Genomic DNA, 23,805 nt, shown 5'->3' on the forward strand with positions numbered 1-23,805 from the left:
GAGTGTGGTTAAAACCCCACGTGGAATCCCCTGAGGGTGGAAATGGTCGCCATTTGCTCGAAGCTACAGCCTGGAGGGTAGAAGTCAAGCCTGAGAGGGCAGAAATCAGAGACCCACTGTCTGCGGCCAGGAGAGCCAGAGGGCTCTCCGAAGTCATGTGATCCATGCCCTGAATGGTGCAGCTGGGGAAACTGAGGCCCGAGGGCAGTATGGGTTTCCTGACAGGCACAAGGTGAGTGTCAGCCATGGGCTCTCCTCTTCCTGCTCCTGAACTCCCTCTCCTGTCTCCACTTTCTGGGACCGTGATGATGCACACCCCGTATGGCAGAATGTCAGGGAGACTGCGGGAAGGCCCCCAGTTTTATATTGAGGTGGGTGACTTCTTGCCTTTGGGGTGCTCATTCCAGGCCCAGAGACCTCCTGGTTTCGACCTTGCCCCAGGCTCCCCCTTGCCCCAAGCCTACAGGTCCTACAGAAGGTCTGGGGAATGGGGGCTGAGGCACAGGCCGGGGTCTGGGTGAGGCAGAAGCTGGAGCTGGTGAGGAGGGTCAGTCAGCAATGACCGCCTTGTCCAGCCAGTGTGGCTCAGTGGTTGAGCATCTACCCATGCACCAAGAGGTCGCTGGTTCCATGCCCTGTCAGGACACATGTCTGGGTTGTGGGCCCAACCCCAGTGGGGGCATGCAGGAAGCAGCTAATTAATGTTCTCTCTCATTGATGTTTATCTCTCTCTCCCTCTCCTTTTCTCTCTCTCTAAAAAATCCGTAAAAGGAAAAATATATATATGTATGTTAAAAAACAATGAGCAGCCTTTGTGTCTGCTCCGTTATCCAGCTCTGGCAGCCACAGTCCCATCCTACCTCCCAAGAGCCTGGGGGAAGGGTGGGCAGGAGGGCTCACCACCAACACATCAAGTCCCAGCCCAGATGCCAGGCAGAGAGCTGGTGCTGCAGCTTTGTTCCTGCTCCATTTTTTGCAGGTGGAGAAACTGAGGCCCAAAGTGGAGCTATGACCTGTGTCAGGCTACAAAGCCAGAGGGAGGCCCCTGAGGTATCACTGGCTCAGCACCCATCCAGGGAGCCACCACCTTGCTCTGCTCCCAGGCACCCAGACATTCTGCAGCTGAGGAGACAAACATCAGAAGTCACCTGCACTCACATTTTCCAAGCTGGGCTGTTTCCAGACTGGGCTTCCCCTCCGGGAAAAGCCCCAAGTCCATCCGAATGGTCAGGAGAATCAGGGAGGAAATGACAGAGATCCTGCTATAGAAGGGCAACAGCAAACAGCTCGACCTTTGGCTTCTAGGATCTGGCTCTGCCGAAGCGGAGGGGAGTGCGTGCTGGGGGTGGGGGACAGCACGAAGGATGACCTGCCATCCAGATTTGGAAAAGCACAAACTTAGGAGTGAGGCGGGCCTGGGTTCGAGCCCCAAGGCTACTACTTAGCAGCTATGTGAGCTTGTGTCCATGACTTCACCTCCAGGTACTGGGAGACTGAGTGTCCACAAGCTAAGCCTGTAGCTAGCGCTTAATAAATGTTAGTTCTCGCTCAAATGCCCCTCCAGGAACCAATCAGGTTCTGCCCCCGCCCCCGCAGCTGCTACCCTTTGCTGCCATAAATTGGTCCATAAATATTTATTGAATAAACAAATGAATGAATGATTGTTGCCAGCACAAAACACAGCAAAATATAGGGGAAGTCTTTGAACTAGTCTATCGGGAGATCTGACAGACTGTCACAACTCACTGGGTGGCCTCATTTTCTAAACACGTAACAATAACAAACCTTTCTAAAGCACTCACTGTGTGCCAGGCTTTGCTAAGAACTTTGGAGCACCGAGTTCTCCCAGCAGCACCCGGGAAGGAATGATTCTTGCTCAGTTGTCCCGAAGTCACACTGCTGGTTGGCCGCCATGCCCAGATGTGGCCTAGCCATCCTGCCCCCAGAGCTCATGGTCTTCACTAGGGACGGCCAGGACTCCTGTGGGCGAGGGTGCCCCTCTCCAGGCTGCTACTGGTGCTGGTGCTGCTCAGGGTTTCCCATGAGTTGGAGGTTCCTGCAAATCAGATGAAGTGGGGGCTCTGCCCACTCAAGACTGTTGCCTGGATCCTTTGTCAGAGACTAATTCTCACCATTTTCTGGGCTTTTCCTGCCCAGAAGCAGGAAGGAAGCAAGGGCTCCAGAACCTTTGTCCTCCCTCAGCTCATCCTCCCCCGCCCGGGCCCCGACTTCTGGACCTTCCTCTTCCTTGTCCAACCACCGACCTTGAACCTGAAGCTCATTCCCAGGCAGACTTTCCAGTGAGACAGCAACAACTCAGGGTTGACAGTCCAGGGACATGGTTTATGCTCTGCCAAGAGCCAAAGGGTGCTTCCCTCTCCCAGTGGGCAGCTTTGGAGAAATCCTGCCCCTAGATGGGGGAGATGGGAGTCGGGAATGCGCCAACATCTGACATCAGTTTACAAAGAAGGTCCGCAGGGATGGTGTGGGATGGTCCCAGCCACCCTGCTCAGAGACGGCTCGATTGCTCTCATCCAGTTTAACAGACGAGGAAACTGAGGCCCAGGAGGATTATGTGACTTGTTCATGATTCTGCAGACATCTGGAGGCAGTAGCAAATGTTTACCCCAGTCTCCAGAGATTTATTGTTATCATAACAACTATGGATATTATTGAAAAGATTTACCAAGATCTGACTCTGCCAAGAGCTCTTTCCTTACCTCACTGAATCCTCTCAGCGACTCTCAGTAGTGAACCCCTTTTTACAGATAAGGAAACTGAGGTACAGAGAAGCAAATCACCTGCCCAGGTCCAGTATTCGCATCCACAGAGTATCAAAGCCAAATCTGAACTCAGTCTGTCTGGCTCTAAAGTCTCAGGTCTTACAGGCAAGACAGGGCCACCTCCACCTGGAGTGGGGGAGTCACCGTGTTCCCCAAGCACGGCCTGGGACGAGCCTGCTCACGGAGCCGCTTCCCCCAGTGCCCACAGCTCCTGGAGCGCCGGGCAGCGAGCCCTGGGAAGTGCAGCAGGCTCTGCAGGACTTCGGGCACCAGGTGCCACGTCTGCAGGTGAGCCCTCTGCACGCAGCAGCCCTTGGTCTAGGTCAGTGTGGCCCTGGGACACTTCATAGATAAGTTCACACATGTGTGCACAGATCCCCCTCCCTCCCTTGCTCCCTTCCTTCCTTCTTTCCCCAAACACCAGCTACATGGCCCTAATGTTTCCACAGATAAACATTTACTTCTTTTGCTGACTTCCCCAACCAGGCACAGCTACCTAATTTATGGGGCTCAGTGCAAAACAAAAATGCAGAACCTCTTGTTCGAAAATGGAGAACTCCACCAAGCATGGGACCCGGCTCGAGCACAGAGGTGGCATGCCCATGTGCCCGTGTGCCACCCTGTGCCACTCATCTTGTTCCTGTCCCTCTGACTACCCTCTCCTGCCACCTTACCCTCCATGTATATACTCACACAGTCCAAGTTCTTTCCCACCTCAGGCTTTTGCAAAGGCTGTTCTCCGGGCCGCAGATCCTTTTCCCATAACTGGGTCTCTCTCATCATTCGGGTCTCAGCCCAAACCCACCTCCTCAGGGAGGCCTCCTTGGTTCCAGTCTAAAGTGGCCACCCACATAGCCCTCCGTCATATCTGCTGTTTGTCCCTTCCTAGCGTGCGGCACAGTCTGTGACCTCACACGTACTTGGAGTTGACTGCTTACTGTCCTGTTCAGGACTGAATCCCCGGGGCCCAACCTGGTGCCACGCACATAGTAGGTGTTCAATAACTATTTGTAAAACAGTAAATGAATAAAGGAAGGAATAGACATAGATATTCTCCCCTCCCCCTCCCCTACCCCCACATCACCTCCCACCCTCCCTCTGCAACTCAGACAAGCATAGGGGTGCTCCCCAAATATCCTGGTGCCCCAGACATCCCAACACAGAGAGCTGATGAGATCCAGAGGGACAGGCAGGTCCTGAGGCCTCGAAGCAAGGACAGACAGAAGTGACAAAGCCTGGAGAGAAAGAGAAAGAGAAAGAGAAAGAGGGAGGAGAGAGGGAGAAGGAGGACAAGAGGAAAGAATGAGGAGGCAGAGCTGGAGGAAGGAGAGGAGGCAGACGAGAATGAGCTGGGCCGGTGATAATCTCGTGCCTTCTCTTTATTAGCGAAACCCATAATTACTATTAATACCTGGCCCCTCCCTGGCCCTTTCATCCAGGCTGGTGGGGAAGTTTTGAAGATGAAAGTCTGGGAGGCCTCTCAGGTGCAGGTAACAGGGCTTCACAACCAATAATTAAACTTGGCAGCCCCCTCCAATTACCCCCACCCCCACCCCCCGGATGCTGTGCCACCTGACTCAACGCCTTTCCGGGTGGGCACTCAGCTAGCTGCTCTCTGGGCCTGGCCCTCCTCTGAGAGATGCTCAGTAGTTGCCCTTGAAGGGGTGGGGCTGTCAGCAGAGCAGTCCAGGGGGACGGCCAGAAAGAGGAACCTCATCCCAGCTGGTACTGAAACTAAGGAGCCCTGGTCACAGCTGAAATTACAACCCCATCCCTGCCCCCAGCCTCACCCTGGGGGCCTGTGTCTCTGGGCCCTGCCAAATGGCAGTGGGGGACGTACCCGTGGGAAGGAGGATCTAAACAGACAAAGAGACAGAGTCAGCATGTCCAGCTCCTCCATGACCACCTGGGGTCCATGCGCAAGACCACCTGGGGTCCAGGTCTCTGGCATCCTCAGAGGTCATTTTGTTCCATCTCCTTCAAAGGGGCCTCCTCTCTCTAGCAGCAGTGATTGCCATCAGCTAGGCTCCCCTGCATACCTGCAGTGATGGGGCCCTCACTACCTCCTGTTCTTTGTTGAGCTGCCTGAACAGTAGGCTATGTGATCTCATTCAATCCCTTGACATTAAGTACAATCTAGAGGCTCCTGAAGTTCCATCAGTAGCCCCTACCTTACCCATGAGCCCCACCTGCCTGCCCCATTTTTCTACTAGGATGTCACGTGGTGGCTCCCATAGGGCCTGAGCTTGATTCCCACCCTCTGTCCAAGTCATGACCTCTCCACTTGGGTTCTAGGCTCCCCACCTTGGTAAATGGCCCCACAGCCCACCCATTGCTCAGCCCCAGGACCTGGAATCATCCTCACCCCTGCATCCAATCCATCCATAAACCACGTAGATTCTATTTCGAAAGTGTCTCTCAAATCTGAATGTCCTCCATCCTCAAAGCTGCCATTATGCTCTGAGCCACCATCATCTCTCACCTGCATGACCATCGTCACCTGACTCTCCAAACAAAGGCACAGTGGACTTTAAAATACATAAATCAGAACACACCATGCCCTGCCTACAGCCCTTTACCGCCTTCTATGGTATGTAGAATATAACACACGCTCCTCACCAGGGGGCACCGGAACCCTGGCGCCCTGGATGACCTCATCTCTGTCCTTCTCTTTGTGCCACCCCCACCTCCATGCAGTCCCTCAGGCTCTTCTCAGCCTCAGCAACTCTGGCTCCAGCTGTTCCCTCTGCCCAATGCCCCCTCCAGCCCTCCTCACCACTGTACCTTCTCACCCTTCTGGTCTCTTCTCCCCAAGAGAGTGAGCCCACGCCTGTAATCTTCTTGGGTCTGCCTGTTTCCTTAATAGCACTTACCACAATCTGTAATGATGACATTGTTGGCCCATTCACTTGTATAACAGCTGGCTGTCTCCCCTGCTAGGCTGCTCCATGATATCTATGCTACCCATTGCTCTATCGCTCTCCAGAGCCCAACACAGTGCCTGGCACATAGTAGGTGCTCAATAAATGTGCTAAATAAATAGGTGACCCAGAGTCTGTATCCTGGTGCTAGCAACCCACTGGGTCCTGTTCTTCCCTTTGAGGCGACCCAGAGCAGGTCATTCACAACCTGGTTCTACAGTATGGCAAAGTGCATAGGGGCCTGTATCAGGATCTAGGAGATTTCGTGGCAACTTGTGTCCGTTTACTTCACTGTGAACCAGCCAAGTGACCTTAGGCACACCACTGACTTTCTCCTGCCTCAGTTTCCTACTCTGGAAAATGTGGATAAAACTCTGAGCTCCTGGGGCTATAACGAGGCACAAAAGGTGTACACCGTGGCGACCTTGTCCAAGATGGATGTCCTGACTGAAGTGCAGATTTACACACTCTCACTTCCAAACCAAAACCCTTCCCTAACACCCCCCACTACACACACACACAGCTTCTGCCAAGGCTTCTTCCCAGCTCTTCTTCTGCAGTGTGGGGATCAGGCGCCACCTAGTGGGCCTGTAGGGGAGAGCAGGCATTCTCAGCCCTCTGTTCCACTTAGCGTGGGACCTACCCTGATGGATCTCACTGGGTGTAGCTGGGCCTAGGAACAAACAGAGGGGCTAACAGAGGGGCTGCCTATCAGGGTGTGTTTAGCTTCTTGCCCACCAGCATAAAACTCTGACCCTAAACCCCTGTGGGCCCACCCCCCAATCTTCAAGCTCACTTCCCACCATTCCCTCCCCTCCCCTCCACTACACAGAACTTCTCCACAAATGTTTCTGAATAATCCAAGTTTTCCTTTGACTCAAGCCCTGTCCACAGGCTGTTTTCTCACAGGCTGAGAATTCTTCCCCGCCATCTTCTCCATGCTCTGGCTAACCCCTACTCCCACACTGGGCCTCTACTAAAATGGCCCCTGCCCAGAGGCCCCTGACCAGGCTAGAGCTGAGCTGCCTTCTGTGGCTCCACAGCACCCCCCTCCACTGCTAAGCCTATGCCACAGCCTCCATCTTGCTTGCTCGAATTCCTGTTAGACAAAGACCTTGGCCGAGGCCCTGAAATGCTCCCCTCCACATGCTAAGTGCTGAGAGAGTCTGAGGCCCATACACACAGGCTGCGGGCTGGTCACAGCCTATAGAGGACCGAAACTGGGTTTTTTCAGAAAGAATGCAGGGTGATGCTTCAGGCTGGGCCCCACCTCCAAGTCCCAAGGCCTGGTGGGCTACAACTGGTCTGTTACCCCTGGCTGTGTGAATTAACTTACCCTCTCTGGATCACAGCTTCTCCCCACCCTCTCCTCAATCCCTTTTGCAAACTTCCTTCCAAAGGGAGGAGAAGATGGATCCCACGTGTAAATTAAAGTAAAAACTGTTGGTAGAATGGGAAGTATGAGGCCTTCCAGGCTGGGCTCGAGGGGCCAGGAAAGAGCTTGGGTTTGGCTTTCTCAAGGTCAATTCCTTCTCTTCATTCATGCACTCAATAGGTATTTGAAGAATGCCTGGATCTGAGATGAAAAATACTGGGGTTCTGGAGTCGGATTGCCTGGGCTCAGGCCCCTGCATCACCACTTAAGGCTGTTGACCTCTAACTTGTTTCCTCAGTTATAAAATGAGGGCAACAGCCTGGCCCGTGTGGCTCAGTGGTTGAGCATCGCCCATGCACCAGGAGGTCACTGGTTCAATTCCCAGTTGCAGCACATGCCTGGGTTGTGGGCTGGATCCCCAGTAGGGGGCGCGCAGGAGGCAGCTGATCACTGTTTCTCTCTCACATTGATGTTCTCTCTTTCCCTCTTTCTGAAGTCAATAAAAATATAATAAAATAAAATAACATGAGGGCAATAAAATTTTTCTAACTCACAGGGTCAGGGAAGGCATTCAATAAGATGATACATGCAACTCAGTACAAGGTCTAGCACTTTGCAAATGTTCAATTAATGTGAGGGCTGTCGTTGCTAATATTATTCATCAAGCAACTACAGTGTCAGTCACTAATCTCATGCTGCCTTGATTGGCCTGACCTGCACCCAGGGCCTCCCTTGTCTCCAGCACTCTGGTTCCTATGGGGCCCAGGGAAGCCCCTCCTCAGTCCCTCCTCAAGGCCTCAAAGCCTCCTGCCACCCTCCCTCAGGAATTCCAGGACATCTGGAGTGGAATCTCCTCCATCCCCGTGTTGTCTCTGATTACTTCCGTCTTGTCCTAGGAAACCTGGCTGTCCTCTGAGGATGCTACATTCTCCCTCAGGCCTCCCAGCGGCTTCTCCTTTTTCTTCCACTGCCTGTGGAAGTGAGAAGAGGTGGGCAGAGGGGACGGAGAAGTCACAGGATACGAGCATGTTGTTCTCCCTACTCCTCTCTGTCACTTTCAGGCCATTCTCCTCCCCCCTCCCTAAAGGACACTAGTTTTGAATCCTGTTGCTATGCCATAGCACCCATTACTCCACCTCAGTGCAGACCTCTACCAATCCCTGGGTCACACCCTCCCATCCTCGAGGGCTTTACCTGTCTCAAAGGCACTCTCGATCAATTTGTCCCTGTTTGGTTCTTAGTCATTTCAATATTCACATAGCTGAGGCTGTCATCACCTGGCCTCTGGTCACTTGACCTGCTCTTCTCTAATGATCTTGTCCCCAAGCCCATCTCGGCCACTCACTGCTATGGTCAATAAGAATATACCAAATGAATGAACAAACTATGAGAGGGGATGGTAAACACATTCTCTGTACTCACAGTGTTGATGGTGTGTGGGATGGGGTGGAATGGGGAAAACAGACAAGGCAAAGGGAAGACCCTGCAGAAAGTGGCTCCTACCATTCCTCCAGCCTTGAGGAATTCCTTGAACCCTTCAAGTGCCTTCCCACCTCAGGACCTTTGCATATACTGTTCTTCCTGTCTAGACCATTCTTTCCCCCTTCGTTTAACTAATTCCTATTCTGTTTTCTTTTTTTTTTTTTTATCCTCACCCAAGGACATTTTTTCATTTTTTGTTCAGATAGAGTGGGAGGGAGAGAGAGGAAGAGAGAGAGAGAGAGAGAGAAACATCGATGTGAAAGGTACACTTCGAGTGGCTGCCACCTGCACGACCCAACCAGGGCCGGGGACAAACCGCAACTGATATACGTGCCCCTAGCAGGAACCAAACCCGGGTCTCTCTGGACCGCAGGTCAAAGCTCTAACCGCTGAACCAAATCGGCCAGGGCTCTATTCTGTTTTCAAGTCTTATTTTAAATGTTATTCTTATTGTATCTCAGAGCTTAACACTGAGTAGGTGCCCAATAAAGGTATATGTTTCAGTTACATATTTAAAAATACTATTATCCCATTTTACACATGAGAACACTAAGGCCCAGAGAGGTGACAATTTTTCCCCAAGGACCCACAACTAGTAACTATTTGTAGAAATAATAAACATGTTGATTATATAATCAAATGGAGTTTGAAAGCAATGACTTTGATGGTTTCTGGGATGATAAAATTTTCCTGCAGAGAAATTTGTCCTGAGGTGGTTGTGTAGATTGCCTTCTGCCATAAGATCAAGCTGTGCTCATTTCACCACGCCTTCCTTTGCTGAGGTTTAGAGGTCTGGAGCCCACCCCATAAGACTCCAGTCTCTGCTAACATACCTCCTCAATTGGGGAACTCACTACATGAGCACAAAAAGCCTCTTTTTCAAACAGTATAAAGAAACAATTCATGGAAGAGATGCAAATGCTCAAAACAATCCATAAAGAGACATCTGGGCTTACTAATCATGGAAGAAATACAACAAGGAGACATACTCAGTTTCTCAGTTTAGCAGAAGTAAAAATTGATATGAACTTACTGGAGGGCAGTTTAGCAACATGTATCAGTATGTAAAATACCTATTCCTTTCAACTTCTGGCAATTTACCCTGAGAAAAAAATAACACAGGTGCATTCTTGACAGTTTTATTTATATTTGCAAGTTTTGGACAAAAACAAAATGTCCAACAATAGAGAACTGGTTTAAAAAGTTACTGGTAGAGCTATATAAAGGAATATTATGTAGTAATGAAAAATGCTGCAATCCAGTTATCTTGGTTGCTGGCAGAAGAGGATTGGGTTGCTGGGGACAGAGGTGAGAGAAGGAGGGTGTTTTGTTTTTTGTTTGTATACTTTTGGGTAACTTTGCAATTTTTTATTTTTGTGAATGCATTTAATATTTAAACTAATGAATAAAATTTAAAATATTTGTACAAAATGTTGCAGATCTCTGCTAGTTGTTATGGGAAGATGTCCATAATGTTGAGTGGAAAAAAAGAATAGGTTATCAAGTGGCACATAGAATACAATTTCGTTTATGTAAGATTGTATATTAAATACTAAGATATAGGTATAGATATAAGTATAGAAAGTTATTGCTGGAATGATGTTCTAATTTGATAATGATGATATTTCTAGAAGAAAAAATTTAGATGTGATTTTTACATACTTTTCTGTATAGTGTAGATTGTTTATAATGAGTATGGATTTTTTTTTTAACTATAAAGAAAAAATATTGTTAAGATTATTTTCTTTGCCCTGGCCAGTTTGGCTCAGCAGTTAGAGTGTCAGCCTGTGGTTCAGAGAGACCCGGGTTCGGTTCCCACTAATGGCATGTACCTCGGTTTCAGTTTGTCCCCGGCCCTGGTTGGGGTTGTGTGGGAGGCAGCCACTTGAAGTGTCCCTTTCATGTCGATGTTTCTCTCTCTCTCTCTCTCTCCCTGCCACTCTATCTCAACAAAAGTGGAAAAATGTCCTTGGGTGAGGATAAAAAAAAAGATTATTTTCATTAAAAAAGGAAGTGCCTCTTCTGTATGTGTATGCAGAAAGGGCTATGTGCTATTCTGCATAACCACTCATTTTGTTCAATAAAGTCCATTACATGGGCTTTCTATATATATATATATATATATAGATGTAGATATATATAGATATATATATATCTCTCTCTCTGTGTGTAAATCCACATCTATACACATACACATCTATACATATATACATACATACACATACACACACACACATATATAACCTACTTCTTGGCCCTTCCCATATCTCTAGCTATATGTTCTTCCAGTTTTTTAAGGTCCTTCAATATTGTTATTAGAGGGATGTAGAGAAGTAGCTATTAAACATATGGGCTTTGAAGTCAGAATTCCAAATTGGTCACAAATGTGTAACCTCAATTAAAATTCTTATCTATAAATGGGAAATTAAAACAGTATCTATTTGATCATGCTGTATTAAATGAAGCAATGCATATAAACCACTTATCCCAGATTGGTATATAATAACAAGCAGTGAATAATTTATTTTTTCTTTTAGGTATTTGAATTACAACTTTATTCTGATTCTAAACAAAAAGGAATGACAGTAACAAACAAGGTTTCACAAATGAATATTGTGATATGACTGTAACAGTCTTGTTTTATTTTTTTTCTTTCTTTATTGATTTTAGAGAGAGAAGGGAGAATGAGAGAGAGAGAGAAACATCAATGAGAAAGAAACATCGATTGGCCACCTTCTGCATGCCTCCCACTGGGGATTGGGCCCACAATCTGGGCCCAATCCTGTCTGGGAAGCGAACCGGTGACCTCTTGGTGCATGGGTCGACACTCAACCACTGAGACACACCAGCAGGACAATGTAACAGTCTTATTTTAGAAATTTGATAAGGAAGCCCTGGCTGGGTAGCTCAGTTGGTTAGAGCATCCTCCTAATACACCAAGGTTGTGGGTTTGATCCCCAGTCAAGGTACATACAAGAGTCAACCAATGAATGCATAAATAAGCGGAACAGCCCGTCAATGTCTCTCTCTCTCTCTCTTTTATTTTTATTTTTTTTATCCTCACCTGAGGACATTTTTGCATTTATCTTCAGATAGAGGCGGGGGGGGGGGGAGAGGTGGGAAGAGAGAGAGAGAGAAACATTGACGTGAGAGAAACACATCAAGTGGTTGCCAGCCACACAACCCCAACCGGGGCCAGGGACAAACTGCAGCAGAGGTACGTGCCCTTAGTGGGAACCAAACCCGGGAGTCTCTGGTCCACAGGCCAATGCTCTAACCGCAGAGTCAGACCAGCCAGGGCTCTCTCTCTTTTACTTAAAAATAAAAGAAGATGCCCAGCCGGTATAGCTCACTGGTTGAGTATCGACCCGTGCACCAAGAGGTCGCCGGTTCGATTCCTGGGCAGGGCATATGCCCAGATTGTGGGCCCAATCCCCAGTGGGGAGCATGCAGGAGGCAGCCAATCGATGTTCTCTCTCATTGATGTTTCTATCGCTCTCTCCCCCTCCCTTCCTCTCTCTCTAAAATCAATAAAGAAAAAAATATTTGAAAAATAAAAATAAAAGAAGAAACTCAATAAGGAAACACCTGTGTTCCAAAACAGCTAAATACGTTGGTCCAACAAATGAAGTTATTTTTTTTAACTGCCACATTTACTCTGAAGCCCACTCATCTCCTTCAGCATCCCAAAGATCAAGCATATGTCCTGCCTAGCTATGTAATGAAGTGGCAAACATGCTGCACCACTGACATCACAGGACAGTTTCCCACAAAGCTAGATCTCTGATGCTGGGTCCCAGCTTCACTTTCTTACAGGTTGTCATCCTCATCCGGGACAGCGGTGGTCTGAGTAACCTCTGGACCACACTCATATTGTGCTGCCAAAGCTGGGCTCATGACAACCTCTGGTGGGGCAAGGGCATGGCAACAAACTCCAAGTTAAGGTCTCCAATAAGTTTTCTAGCAAGCCAGGTGAAGCGCTTTTCAAAGTTGTAGATACTTTTGGCGGAAGTGTTGTAGTCCTTAAGATTCTTCTTTTGGTAGAAGACAATTGATATTGCCTCAACTTTTCCATCCTTAATATCCATTGTGTTGTTACACAAGATGATGGGGATCTTTTTATTTTCTCTTTTTTAAAATTGTTTTTCTTTATTGATATGAGAGAGAGAGGGAGAGGGAGAGAGAGGTAGAAACATCGATGAGAGAGAACATCGACTGGCTGCCTCCTGCATGTCCCCCCCTGGGGATTTGGTCCACAACCTGGGCACGTGCCCTGACTTAGAATCAAACCAGTGACCTCTTGGTGCATGGGTTGATGCTCAACCACTGAGCCACACTGGCCGGGCATGATGGGGATCTTATTGCACATTCCTACCAGATCTCCATGCCAGTTAGGCACATTTTTGTAAGTACGTAATTCTCTAAGTTACATCAAACATTATAATGGCACATTGGGCTTGGACGTAATAGCCATCTCTCAGTCCACTAAATTTCTACTGACCAGCTGTATTCCATACATTGAACTTGATAGGTCCTTTGTTGGTGTGGAACACAGGGGACGGATCTCAGAACCCAAGGTAGCTATATACTTCTCAGATTCACCAGTCAGATGAGGTTCCACAAATGGATTTTCCAGTCCCACCATCACCAACCAACACAAGTATGAACTGAACATGAGGTTCTCCTTGGGCAGCCATCTGATGTTCCTCTCAGCCCTCTGACTCTGGATAATTTATTCTTATTTTTTCCCAGTACATAGTAGGACAACCTCTGATTGCCTGTTTTTCTTTTAATTGAATTTATTGGGGTGACATTGGTTAATAAAACCACACACGTTTCGAGTGTACAAAGCTATATACTAAAATATCTGCATACTGCATCATGCACTCACCACCCAAAGTCAAGTCTCTTTCCGCCATCATTTATTCCCCTTTGCCCTCTTCTACCTCCCCTCACCCCCTTTTCCTCTGGCAATCACCATACTTTTGTCTATGAGTTTGTTTTTTGTGTAATCCCTTCATTGCCCGTTTTGTTTTTGTTGTTCCCCTCCGAGCCACGAGGGGCGCTGCCGCCTCCAGGCTGACCAGGTCCGGAGTCAGGCGGCGGAAGTCTTCTAGCCGCGGCGGCCGCCATCCTAAAACACAGCCTGCCTCAGCCAGCAGATGTACCGCACGGCGCAGTCTAGGAGACGGACCGCTCCCGGGTACACCCAGCCCCTGCCACCCTTGGCATTCCCTTAAGCAAACCGTCTTTTCGAGGGTGAGTCTTAATTTCCTCGGGGACGCTAAAGGCTGTGTGTTCCGGAAGCCTCGCCCCGTGACCTCAGACGTATACTTCCGGAGTCACTGACGTGACCTGTCGCCCCTCCCTCGCCCGGTCTCTCTTTCCGGTGGTGGAATCTGGACAAGGCGCGCAGGTAGGAGGCCTGGGCGAGGATAATCCGGTGGCATCCTGTGGCAAGGGCGTCCAGCGGGGCGGAGGGCGCGGGGCTGGGGTCTTTCCGCGGAAGCCGAACCAGGTCCCGGGCGAGGAGAGCGCGGCCGGCCGACCCCAGACGCAGGTTCTCGCCTCGTCTCGGGAGGCGGCGGACTTGAGAGAGGAGTGGGGTGTCTCTAGCCTTGAAGGCCTTGGTCCCGCCTTACGACCGGGCTGCATGTAAGCGGCCACACGGCGTGGTTGGGAAGGAGCGGGGATCCTCGTCTGACGCGGGCTCCCGTCTCCTCCGCCAGCTTCTTCCCGAGCGGTCGCAGGCCAGGCGTCTGGTCTCTCGTTTGTTTCCTCGTCTAGAAAACGGGAGTAATGTCGCTCCGATCCAAGGGGGTTGTAGTGAGCATTCAAGGAGGGAGCGCAGGAAAAACGGCCCCGTTGGCTGTTTCCTAAGTCTGGGTGATTTCCAGTTCTGGGCGCCCAAGGCAAGGCCTCTCGGAGCCAGAAGTCGGGGTTAGGGACTGCACGTCGGTGTTTGCTGAGCACTTGCCGTGCGCCTGCTAACCCCTGAAAGCACAGATGGGTTTTGTCGGCGGTAAGGAGGCGCCGCAGCGGGCATTTTCCAGTAAGACACACCTGGGAATCCTGGTTGCCAGAGTGTTTGCAGCGGCAGGAGGCCCGTGCGTGCCCTGTGCACTTCGTGGGCATCCCTTGCGGGACATTGGGTCCTGTCGAAAACCGCCATTGACTGAGATACTTGGTTCACACCAGAAGGTGCTGGATCGTGTGCCGTTCGTTAGTACCTAGTCCACCTAGGTAAGGAGATTATTGTTGGCAGTACATCCACCGCACAGCTATTGGACCAATAAAACATGATGGTGTTTTAAAACGTGTTAATCTTGTAAATCAAAAATGTAAATTAAAGTTAGGAGGTCTTTGAACCCAGGGATGTTTTCTAAGGGTGGGTTATTATTATTATTTTTTGTACAGGACCACATGGTTGCTAGCTCACCCTCAGGAGCAAGTGCTCCCAGAGGAGCAGAACTCGGGGTTTTCTTTGAATAGTCGGGGAAAATGGGTTCTGTTAACTTGGGGGTTCTTTGCTTTTTCTTTCAGAAATGGCACCTCGCAAGGGGAAGGAAAAGAAGGAAGAGCAGGTCATCAGCCTTGGACCTCAGGTGGCTGAAGGAGAAAATGTTTTTGGTGTCTGCCACATCTTTGCATCCTTCAATGACACTTTTGTCCATGTCACTGATCTTTCTGGCAAGTGAGTATCTGGGTGGAAAGGTACAGGACCCAACTAAGCAAGGGGCTGGGGGAAGGCATGACCCTGGAACTGGGTGGCAGTTTAAGGAGTTTTCTTGAAAGACTTACAAAGAATGTTCAGATAAGGAAAGGTGCTTGGTTGTTTAGTATCTCCCAGGCACTGGCGTTATAAGAGAAGAGACATTGTGTTTATGGCGTTACAGTGTGGTGATCATAGACTCCTCAGTCTCTTGATACTTTGTAGAGAAGGTAGTGGTGGACTGAAAGGTAGCCCTGGGTAAGGGTTTTGACTGCCATTGACAAGTTTTTGTGATTTGTGTGGAGTCCCTCGAATTCTAAGTTTGGCTTCTGTGTATGTAAAATGAAGGTTAATAGTGCCTACCTCGTGGAGTAATTGGGAGAATGGAATGCAAAAGTCAGTAAATGTGAAGTGTTAATACAGAGTTAAGCTATCGTGGGACTTTGAACCCACTAGACAGCCCATGAAAAGCCCATGTTGGTCTTCCCAAGGACCAGGATGCATATTCAAGGTGGCCTTCATCCTCTGCCATACCCCAGCTGTGGCCCTCTTGACTCAGGACATATTCACAATCTTGAGTCCTTGTTGGATGAGAAAAAAGTGACCCTGTGCTTTTTTTGTCCCCAGGGAAACCATCTGCCGTGTGACTGGTGGGATGAAGGTAAAAGCTGACCGAGACGAGTCCTCTCCATATGCTGCCATGTTGGCTGCCCAGGATGTGGCCCAGAGGTGCAAGGAGCTGGGCATCACTGCCCTTCACATCAAACTCCGGGCCACAGGAGGAAATAGGTAAGGCTGAGGCTAAGTGTTAAGATCACTGGGCTTGGGTGCCAGAATACCTGAATTGAGGCTTGGTTTTTCTTTTGTGACTTTGCACAAGACGTCTTAATGTACATAGTTAATGTTGTGTTCCTGCATGCTGTGTACCCCCCTCCCCCCAGCAACTTAATGTGTTTTTTAAGCACTCCACTGCATACTAGGTTAGGTACTAGGAGAGGGTGATGGGAAAAAGTAAAGATAGACTCTACTGCCTTGTGTGGCACTTAGGCTGTTGCAGTCAGACTCTAAACAGTGTAGAGCAGGGGAGTGTGTGTTTTCTGTTTGCAGCAAGTGCTGGGAAGCAAAAATCAGGTGTCGGGAATGGATTGGTGATGATGTGTAATTTAAACTAAGACCTAAATGTGCCAGAAGTCAGTCCATTGACAGAGGATGGCATTGGGGGCGGAGTATTCCAGCTGCTAGAAAAAGGTCCTAAGGTGGGAATGAATTTGCCACATCTGAGGGAAAGAGTGGCATGAGGTGTGATCAGAGAGGTCCTGCTGGGTGGTGAAGAACCTGGTAAGAATTAGACTGGAGGTGGGGGCGGGCACTATTAATAGTAATGACCGATGGGGTTGAGTTTTTTAAAAGAGGGCTTCTGTGTGGGGAACAAATAGGAAGTTGTTAAACTGGTCCAGTAGATGGGGTTGAGTTTTTTAAAAGAGGGCTTCTGTGTGGGGAACAAATAAGAAGTTGTTAAACTGGTCCAGTAGACAGATGGTAGTGTCTTGGTTTTGGGTGGGTGGAGTATTGGGAAAAGGACAGATCACCAAAGAAGACAAACTTAGAACATGTGGCTTAGGGGCAGTGCATTAAAACAGGCTGCAGGCAGATGGTGTAAACTGTGACCCAGTCGCCAAATCTGGCCTGTCATTTGTTTTTGTGTGGTCAGTGGACTGAGAATTCTTTTTATGTTTTTAAAATATTTTTTTTAAAGGATGTCACAAAACTAAGTGGATCATAAGTGGCCCACTAAGCCTAAGTTATTTACTGTGTGACCCTTTAAAGACAGTTTGCAGGTCGCTGAACCAGAGGGTTGTGAGATCTTAGAACCCTGAATGACTAGACCTTCATTTCCTAGGACTAAGACCCCTGGACCAGGGGCCCAGTCAGCTCTAAGAGCTCTCGCACGCTCGGGAATGAAGATCGGACGGATTGGTGAGTGCCCCTCTAGAGCTAATATTTGGATTTGCTTTGAAGCATTGACCCCAGAAAACATACGGTGTGCCCAGTGGGTATGGGGCTTGGTCTGGTGGCGGTTGGCATATAGCTTTGTTAATATAGACTTTGAGTGATGCCATGTGACATAAAATCTCTGAACCTCTGCCTGACATGGCTGGTGGAACTAAGGGGAGACTTGTCCTTGTTTTGACAGTGTTCCCAAGGGGGTTACTACTGGCTTTTATGTGGGCTGCCTCCTGCATGGTCCTTGCCTACTACAAGCAAAACTTTTAATTGTGCTTCACTGATGTGTTTTGTACAAATTGAAAGTCTATGGTAACCCTGTGTCAAGCGAGTATATTGGTGCTATTTTTCCAACAGTCTCATCTGATGGGTAGCATTTTTTAGGAGTAACATGTTTTCTAATGGAAGTAAATACATTTATTTTATTTTATTTAGATATAATATTGTTGCACACTTACAATAAAGTGTAAACATACATGCACTGGGAAACCAAAATAATTCATGTGACTTGCTTTATTGCAGTATTGCAGTGGTCTGGAACTGCACCTGCTATATATGTCCAGGGTATGCCTGCAACCATCAGTAGGACATGACAGTCATGTGACAGAAAGCAAGGCAGAGGGCAGCATTTCCGAGGTTGAGAATCACAGCAAGTCCCCTGCATTTGTGTAGCCACAGGTGTTAGCCCTTCTCTATTGTTTCTGTGTACTTGGTGGCAATGTGTACTGATCCCTCGGTCCAGCCTTCCCTTAAAATTTTCTCCAGAATATTTTCAACATTTTACCTGTTGAAAAGGAGATAGTCTTCAGTTACACCGTTTAGGAGGATTTTTCTACTAGAAAGTCTGGGCTAGATGCCAGGAACCTGGATTTGTCGCCTGTTTCTGACATCCTGTGCAAGTTGTGTACCCTCTCTGTGCCTCAGCTTCCTTTTCTGGAAAGGATGCTCAAACCACTTCAGAAACTTTGAGGAAGCCACAGATGGGGCAGCTCCACGTCCATCTGTTACATACTGAGGACTCATTGGGAGCAGCAGGATCCACTTCTGATCCAGTGCACCACTGGCCTAGGGAGGCCTGGGCTTCTTCCCATCCAGCTCTAGGCATTGATGTTTTCTTTTCCTCCCCACAGAGGATGTCACCCCCATCCCCTCCGACAGCACCCGCAGGAAGGGGGGTCGCCGTGGTCGCCGTCTGTGAACAGAACTCCTCAAATTATTGTTTTCTGTTAATAAATGGCCTTTGTGTGAGCTATTTCGACTCCAGTCATCTCTCCTTCATGTAGGGGCCTCCTCTTGGGGAAGTTTAATTCCTTTTCTGTCTGCATTTAACCAGGGTGTGGAACTGACTTGAGATCATAGTGCTAAATCAGCAGGCATTAAGTAGATAGATTGCTTCAGAGGACGAACATAACCTACCAGACAGGAACACAGGAGGGGTTGATTTAGCCCCTGACATGGGACGGTGAGTGAGCCTGTGTTCAGCAAACTGGCTTCCTGGGAGGAGGCCTAAGAAGAGGTGAGGAGATAGCAGTGCTGCAGTTGAGTCTTGTACACTGCTTATGGCATTAAGTTACCTCAATCATATAAAGCGGACGGAGGCCTTGGGGACCTTGGTTTGAAGGTGGAGATCTTGGTTCCAGAAATGGCTCAATTCTTAAAGAGCCGGAGCAGAGTGGAAACTATGGAGTCAAGTGTAGCCTGAGCAGAAGAGGAGCCTTCCAGACGGGAGCCATATATAAACACGTGTGGGTGTAGACTCCCCCCTCACCCCCCATACCTTCTGTGCAAAATTGGTAGTGCACTCTATTGCATCTTGCTTTTTCTCACTTGGCAGATCTTTGAGATTGTTCCACATCAGTACATGAAGTACATAAAGATTCAATCACCCCGCAAATACACACCAAGCCCTATTTTCATCGGCAATGAAAAATAAAAGTTTTGCTTTCCGGAAGCTTGTATCCACCTCCGAGGACCCAATAGCACCAGATGGTATTGAATGTTCTGCAAGGGTTTGGCACAGGGCCCTGTGATGGCAATTATTATATCAATGGGTTGTTGGAAGAGGTAGGGCAGCGACAATGTTTTCAAGGGTCATCACCTAGCTTGAATCTACTTCGTTTCTTTTTATTGCTGAGAAACATTCCATTGGCTGGATCCCATTCTTCATAACTTCCCACTTGGAAGAACACGAGACCCAGGTCTAGCTCCTACCAACTTACCTTATTGAACAAGTCAACCTTTTGGAATTTTCTAAATCTTAACAACAAATGTGATTACTACCCAAAGTATAAAATGAACCCACGCTGATATAAGTGATTTTAGTAAATGAAGAAATAAATCTAAAAGAATTCCAAATAATATAGAGACTCCCCCTTCCAGTAAGTGGAACTTAATTTTTCCTTTCCTTGAGTGTATGCTGTATTTAGTGACTCCCTTCCCAAAGAACAGACCTGGTGGAAGGAAAAAAGGGCTAACTGCTCTGGAGAGACCTTAAACTGTTAAGATTGTCAATGTTTGTGATAAATCATGTTGATGCCATGTGCTCTGATTTGACGAGATGAGAACACTTTACCTCTGCAATATTTCTGAAAACCCATAATCCCATTAGAGGACAGTCTATAAAATTACTACTTAAATTGTCAGAAGTCATGAAAAACAAGTACAGAGAAGACCAGAGGAGCTTAAGGAGACCTAACAATACAATGGATCCTGGACCAGAAAGGGCATTCATGTGTAAAAAAACAAAAACGAGTCCAGTTAGTAGTTTCTTGGTTTTGACAGGTGTACATTGCAACATAACATGTTAACAGGAAACTGGATGAGTGGTATGCAGAAACTCCATTTTGCCAACTTTTTGGTAAATCTAAAGTTATTCCAAATAAACTCAGGAAAAAATGAAGGTGCTTTCCTACTGTCAGCCTGGTTTCCAAGGCAGGATGTGGTGCATAGACCCTTGAGATAGGTGTGCCTATCCTAGTTCCTCAGCTTTGGACTCTTAACTTTGAGGCAAGATAACTTAACCTCTCAGCCATTTAGTGGAAATTCCCATGATAACGGCTTCCTCATAGGGTATTGCAAGAATTAAATAAGATTAAAGTGTTTAGCACAGTGCCTGGCAGTGAAGAAGCTGCTATTAATGCTTATTCAGTTCTTACGCCAAGCAGCATGAATGACAGCTGGCTGGATTCTAATGGAAAAATGCTAGCGGTTGCTGGAGCATTCTTTTTTTATTTCCTGTGATGGGAATTTGCAACTTGGCATGCTGTTCCTTGGTAACCACGGGTGCAATCAGCCAGGTTTTGAAAGCAGTTCCTTTCAGGGTTTTGTTTTCAACAAGAGCTAATTTCTGCAGCTCAAGTTGGAATGTAGCAGCCTTTTGGCCACTGAGGCAGGCAAGGCAGGACTGAGCTGTTAGCCACCTGAGATTTCAGACCTGGAAGCCCAATCTTGGCAGGTGAGCCTGATGCTGCTGGCTGTAACTGCAACCCAGCCAGGTCCCCAGACATGGTCCCAGCTTCTGGCTCTTATACCTGAGCTCCTATAACACTCTCCTAACAAGTCTCCCTGTCTCCCCTGGCCCTTGCCTGTCTCCAGACCCTCCTGCACCTGGGCGACCAAAACTAATTGGATTATCTCACTCTCCAGCTATTTTATCACTGCCCCACGCTATTTCTTCAGTCTAGAACCCAATCTCCTGCATTAATTGCCAGTGTTTTATCTGGCTCCTTCTCACCGTCTTACTGTGCCCAAGCCAAACCTAGTTCTTTCACTTTTCCATATCTCCATGTCTTCAATCTTTTGTCCATGCTTTCTTCCTCCCAGCTTGGCTTTTAGTGTCTGCTCTCTCCCTACCAGGCTCCACTGCCTTCTGCTCATCTGTTCAAATCAGTTTTTCATCACTTCCAAAGTTATCTTCCTGGCTGCCACTCATGGTGCTTCTCCACAGAATTCCCACAGCATCTATACTGCCTGCATGGTGCTACCGGTCACCCTTCTTATAGCCTGTTTTCCTAACATGGGAACTTTCAGAGGACAAGTGAGTATGTCTCGTTCATTGCCACCCCAGCACCCAGCCCTGTCTGCAAAAATTGGGGTTTGATGAATCATTGAAAAAATGGATGGGTCATTTGTAGTTAAATCAACTAGATTGAACTACAAGTTCAATCTTGTAGTGAATATATTAAAACAGACGTGTTCTTAGGCTCCAAAGAAGTAAAGGAAGTCTCCCAAGGACATAAAAGAAATGATAAAAGGACAGCAAGATGAACTGGACTAGGGAGCAGAGAGCTGCAGGTAAAGAAAACTGGGAAAGCCATTAGGGCAAATACCAGAACCTTCCAGGAGGTTACACTTAAGCTCTGTCCCCAGCCCCAAGATGAGGGAGCTGAACTTGACCTTCACAGTAAACAAAATCCTCAGATTTCTGGGCTAATGTCCCAGGTAGGAGTGTCCCTGGGCTCTTGGCAGAAACAAAAGCAAATCCTATCTGGAGAAAACCATCTACAATTGAGGCCTTGCCAGCTGTTTCTGCTTGTTTGCCTTCATTGACCTGGGTGCTGATGTGGCTTTCTGTCGTCCAGGAGGGTCCTGTCAAGGCCATTCTGAATCTCTTAATGCAGGATCAAGAAAACCTTTGATGCTTCTGGGGAGCATTACTGACCTTCGGTGGTCCAAAGAGAAGATATATAAGGGACTTCATAGGTAAAATTCTGTCTTGGGGAAAAAGAGCAAGCAGTCTTGTTGCACATAGTGCTAAGATGATATTCCCAGTGGGTAGGAGTTGTAGAAAGGTAGACTTCAGCATCAAATACATTTTCTAAGAGCTGCTCAAAGGGAATAAAACTTCATGAGATAGTGATCTCCCCATCGTAAGAGGCATGCAAGTATGAACCAGACCCACAAAGGCTAGTTACACCAGAATCTCTTATTGTGGCAGAGACAGTTGTTCCCCAACATGCAATTTCTTCATCTTCTATTGTAAATAGGAATCTCAATTTTTAGCTGGATGTATGGTTAGTCAGAATAAAACTCCACTTCCCAGCCTCCCTGGGAAGCTGGGTGTGGCCCGTATGATTAAGTTGTGGCCAGTGAGTTAAGTTGTATGCAATTACAGAAAATGTCTCTTTTTAAATTATTATTATTTTTAATCCTCATCCGAGGACATTTTTCCATTTTTTGTACAGACAGAGTGGGAGGGAGAGAGAGGAAGAGAGAGAGAGGGAAACATCGATGTGAAAGGGACACATCAAGTGGCTGCCACCCACACGACTATCAGGGCCGGGGACAAATTGCAACCGAGGTACATGCCCTTAGCGGGAACCGAACCCGGGCCTCTCCGGACCGCAGGCGGACGCTCTAACCGCTGAGCCAAACCGGCCAGGGCTTAAATTATTTTTTAATTAACTGTAGTCATCATGCTGTATGTAACATTCCCAGGACTTATTTATCTTATAAATACAGGAATTGTCTTGAAGGTATGTACTTTTTCCCTTTCTTCTAGGTAATTGCTTTTATTTATTTATTTACTTAATATATATATATATATATATATTTTAATCCTCACCCGAGGACATTTTTTGATATTTTGTTCAGATAGAGTGGGAGGGAGAGAGAGAAAAGAGAAACATTGACATGAAAGGGACACATCGAGTGGTTGCCACCCACACGAGCCAACAAGGGCCAGGAACAAACTGCAACTGAGGTACATGTCCTTAGTGGGAACCGAACCCGGGTCTCTCCAGACCACAGGCCAACGCTCTCACCTCTGAGCCAAACCGGCCAGGGCTATATATATATTTTTATCGTCACCCGAGGATATTTTTGCATTTATCTTCAGACAGAACAAGAGGGAGAGAGGGGGGAAGAGAGAGAGAAACCTCAATGTGAGAGAGAGACATCGACTGGTTGCCACCCACACGACCCCAACTGGGGCCAGGGACAAACTGCAACCTAGACACATGCCCTTAGCGGAAACTGAACTGGGACTCTGGACCGTGGGCCAACACTCCAACTGCTGAGCCAAACCGGCCAGGGCTAGGTAATTGCTTTTATATCTTTGCTGAACCTTATCAGACAGTCCTTCCCTGATCATCACAGATCAATTAGTGTTCCCCACCTCTACTCCCAGCCATCATTCTCAAACCATTTATCCTGTGGTATTCATAGCACTTTACCCCACCTGATACACATGTCTGTCTCCAGTCCAGTGGTTCTCAGCCTTGAGGGGCATCAGTAGATATGGCATGGAGGCCTGAGGATTTGCATTTCTAATAAATTCCTAGGCAGTGCTGATGTCTGGTCTGGAGACCACACCTTGAGAACCACTAGACTTGTCTGTTTAGGTCACTGCTCTGTCTTGGCACTGGTAATAGTGCATAAGTGGTAGTCTCTGTAAATATTTGTTGACTCAGATTTCAGGCATTATCTCTGTTAATTGCTTTGAGGTAAATACTGTTACCCATATTTCACATATGGGGAAACTCAACATCAGAGAAGTTTAAGTGACTTTTCCAGAGACACAGCTAGAAA

General features: G+C 47.7%; 1 protein-coding gene and 1 pseudogene across 1 annotated transcript; one reads left to right on the top strand and one right to left on the bottom strand.

The window, feature by feature from the left end:
* Positions 1 to 12,371: 12,371 nt before the first annotated feature.
* On the bottom strand, positions 12,372 to 13,258 carry LOC118616217 (annotated as a pseudogene).
* Positions 13,259 to 13,864: 606 nt separating this feature from the next.
* Positions 13,865 to 18,531, top strand: RPS14 (ribosomal protein S14). Its single transcript, XM_036241952.1, has 5 exons — positions 13,865 to 13,977; positions 15,105 to 15,255; positions 15,901 to 16,062; positions 17,174 to 17,250; positions 18,408 to 18,531. Exons 2-5 carry the CDS (start codon positions 15,107 to 15,109, stop codon positions 18,473 to 18,475), a joined length of 456 nt encoding a protein of 151 aa, XP_036097845.1. The 5' UTR covers positions 13,865 to 13,977; positions 15,105 to 15,106; the 3' UTR covers positions 18,476 to 18,531.
* The last annotated feature ends 5,274 nt before the right edge of the window (positions 18,532 to 23,805 follow it).

The sequence above is a fragment of the Molossus molossus genome, unplaced genomic scaffold (assembly GCF_014108415.1).
Source record: "Molossus molossus isolate mMolMol1 unplaced genomic scaffold, mMolMol1.p scaffold_m16_p_4, whole genome shotgun sequence".
NCBI classification, from domain to species: domain Eukaryota; kingdom Metazoa; phylum Chordata; class Mammalia; order Chiroptera; family Molossidae; genus Molossus; species Molossus molossus.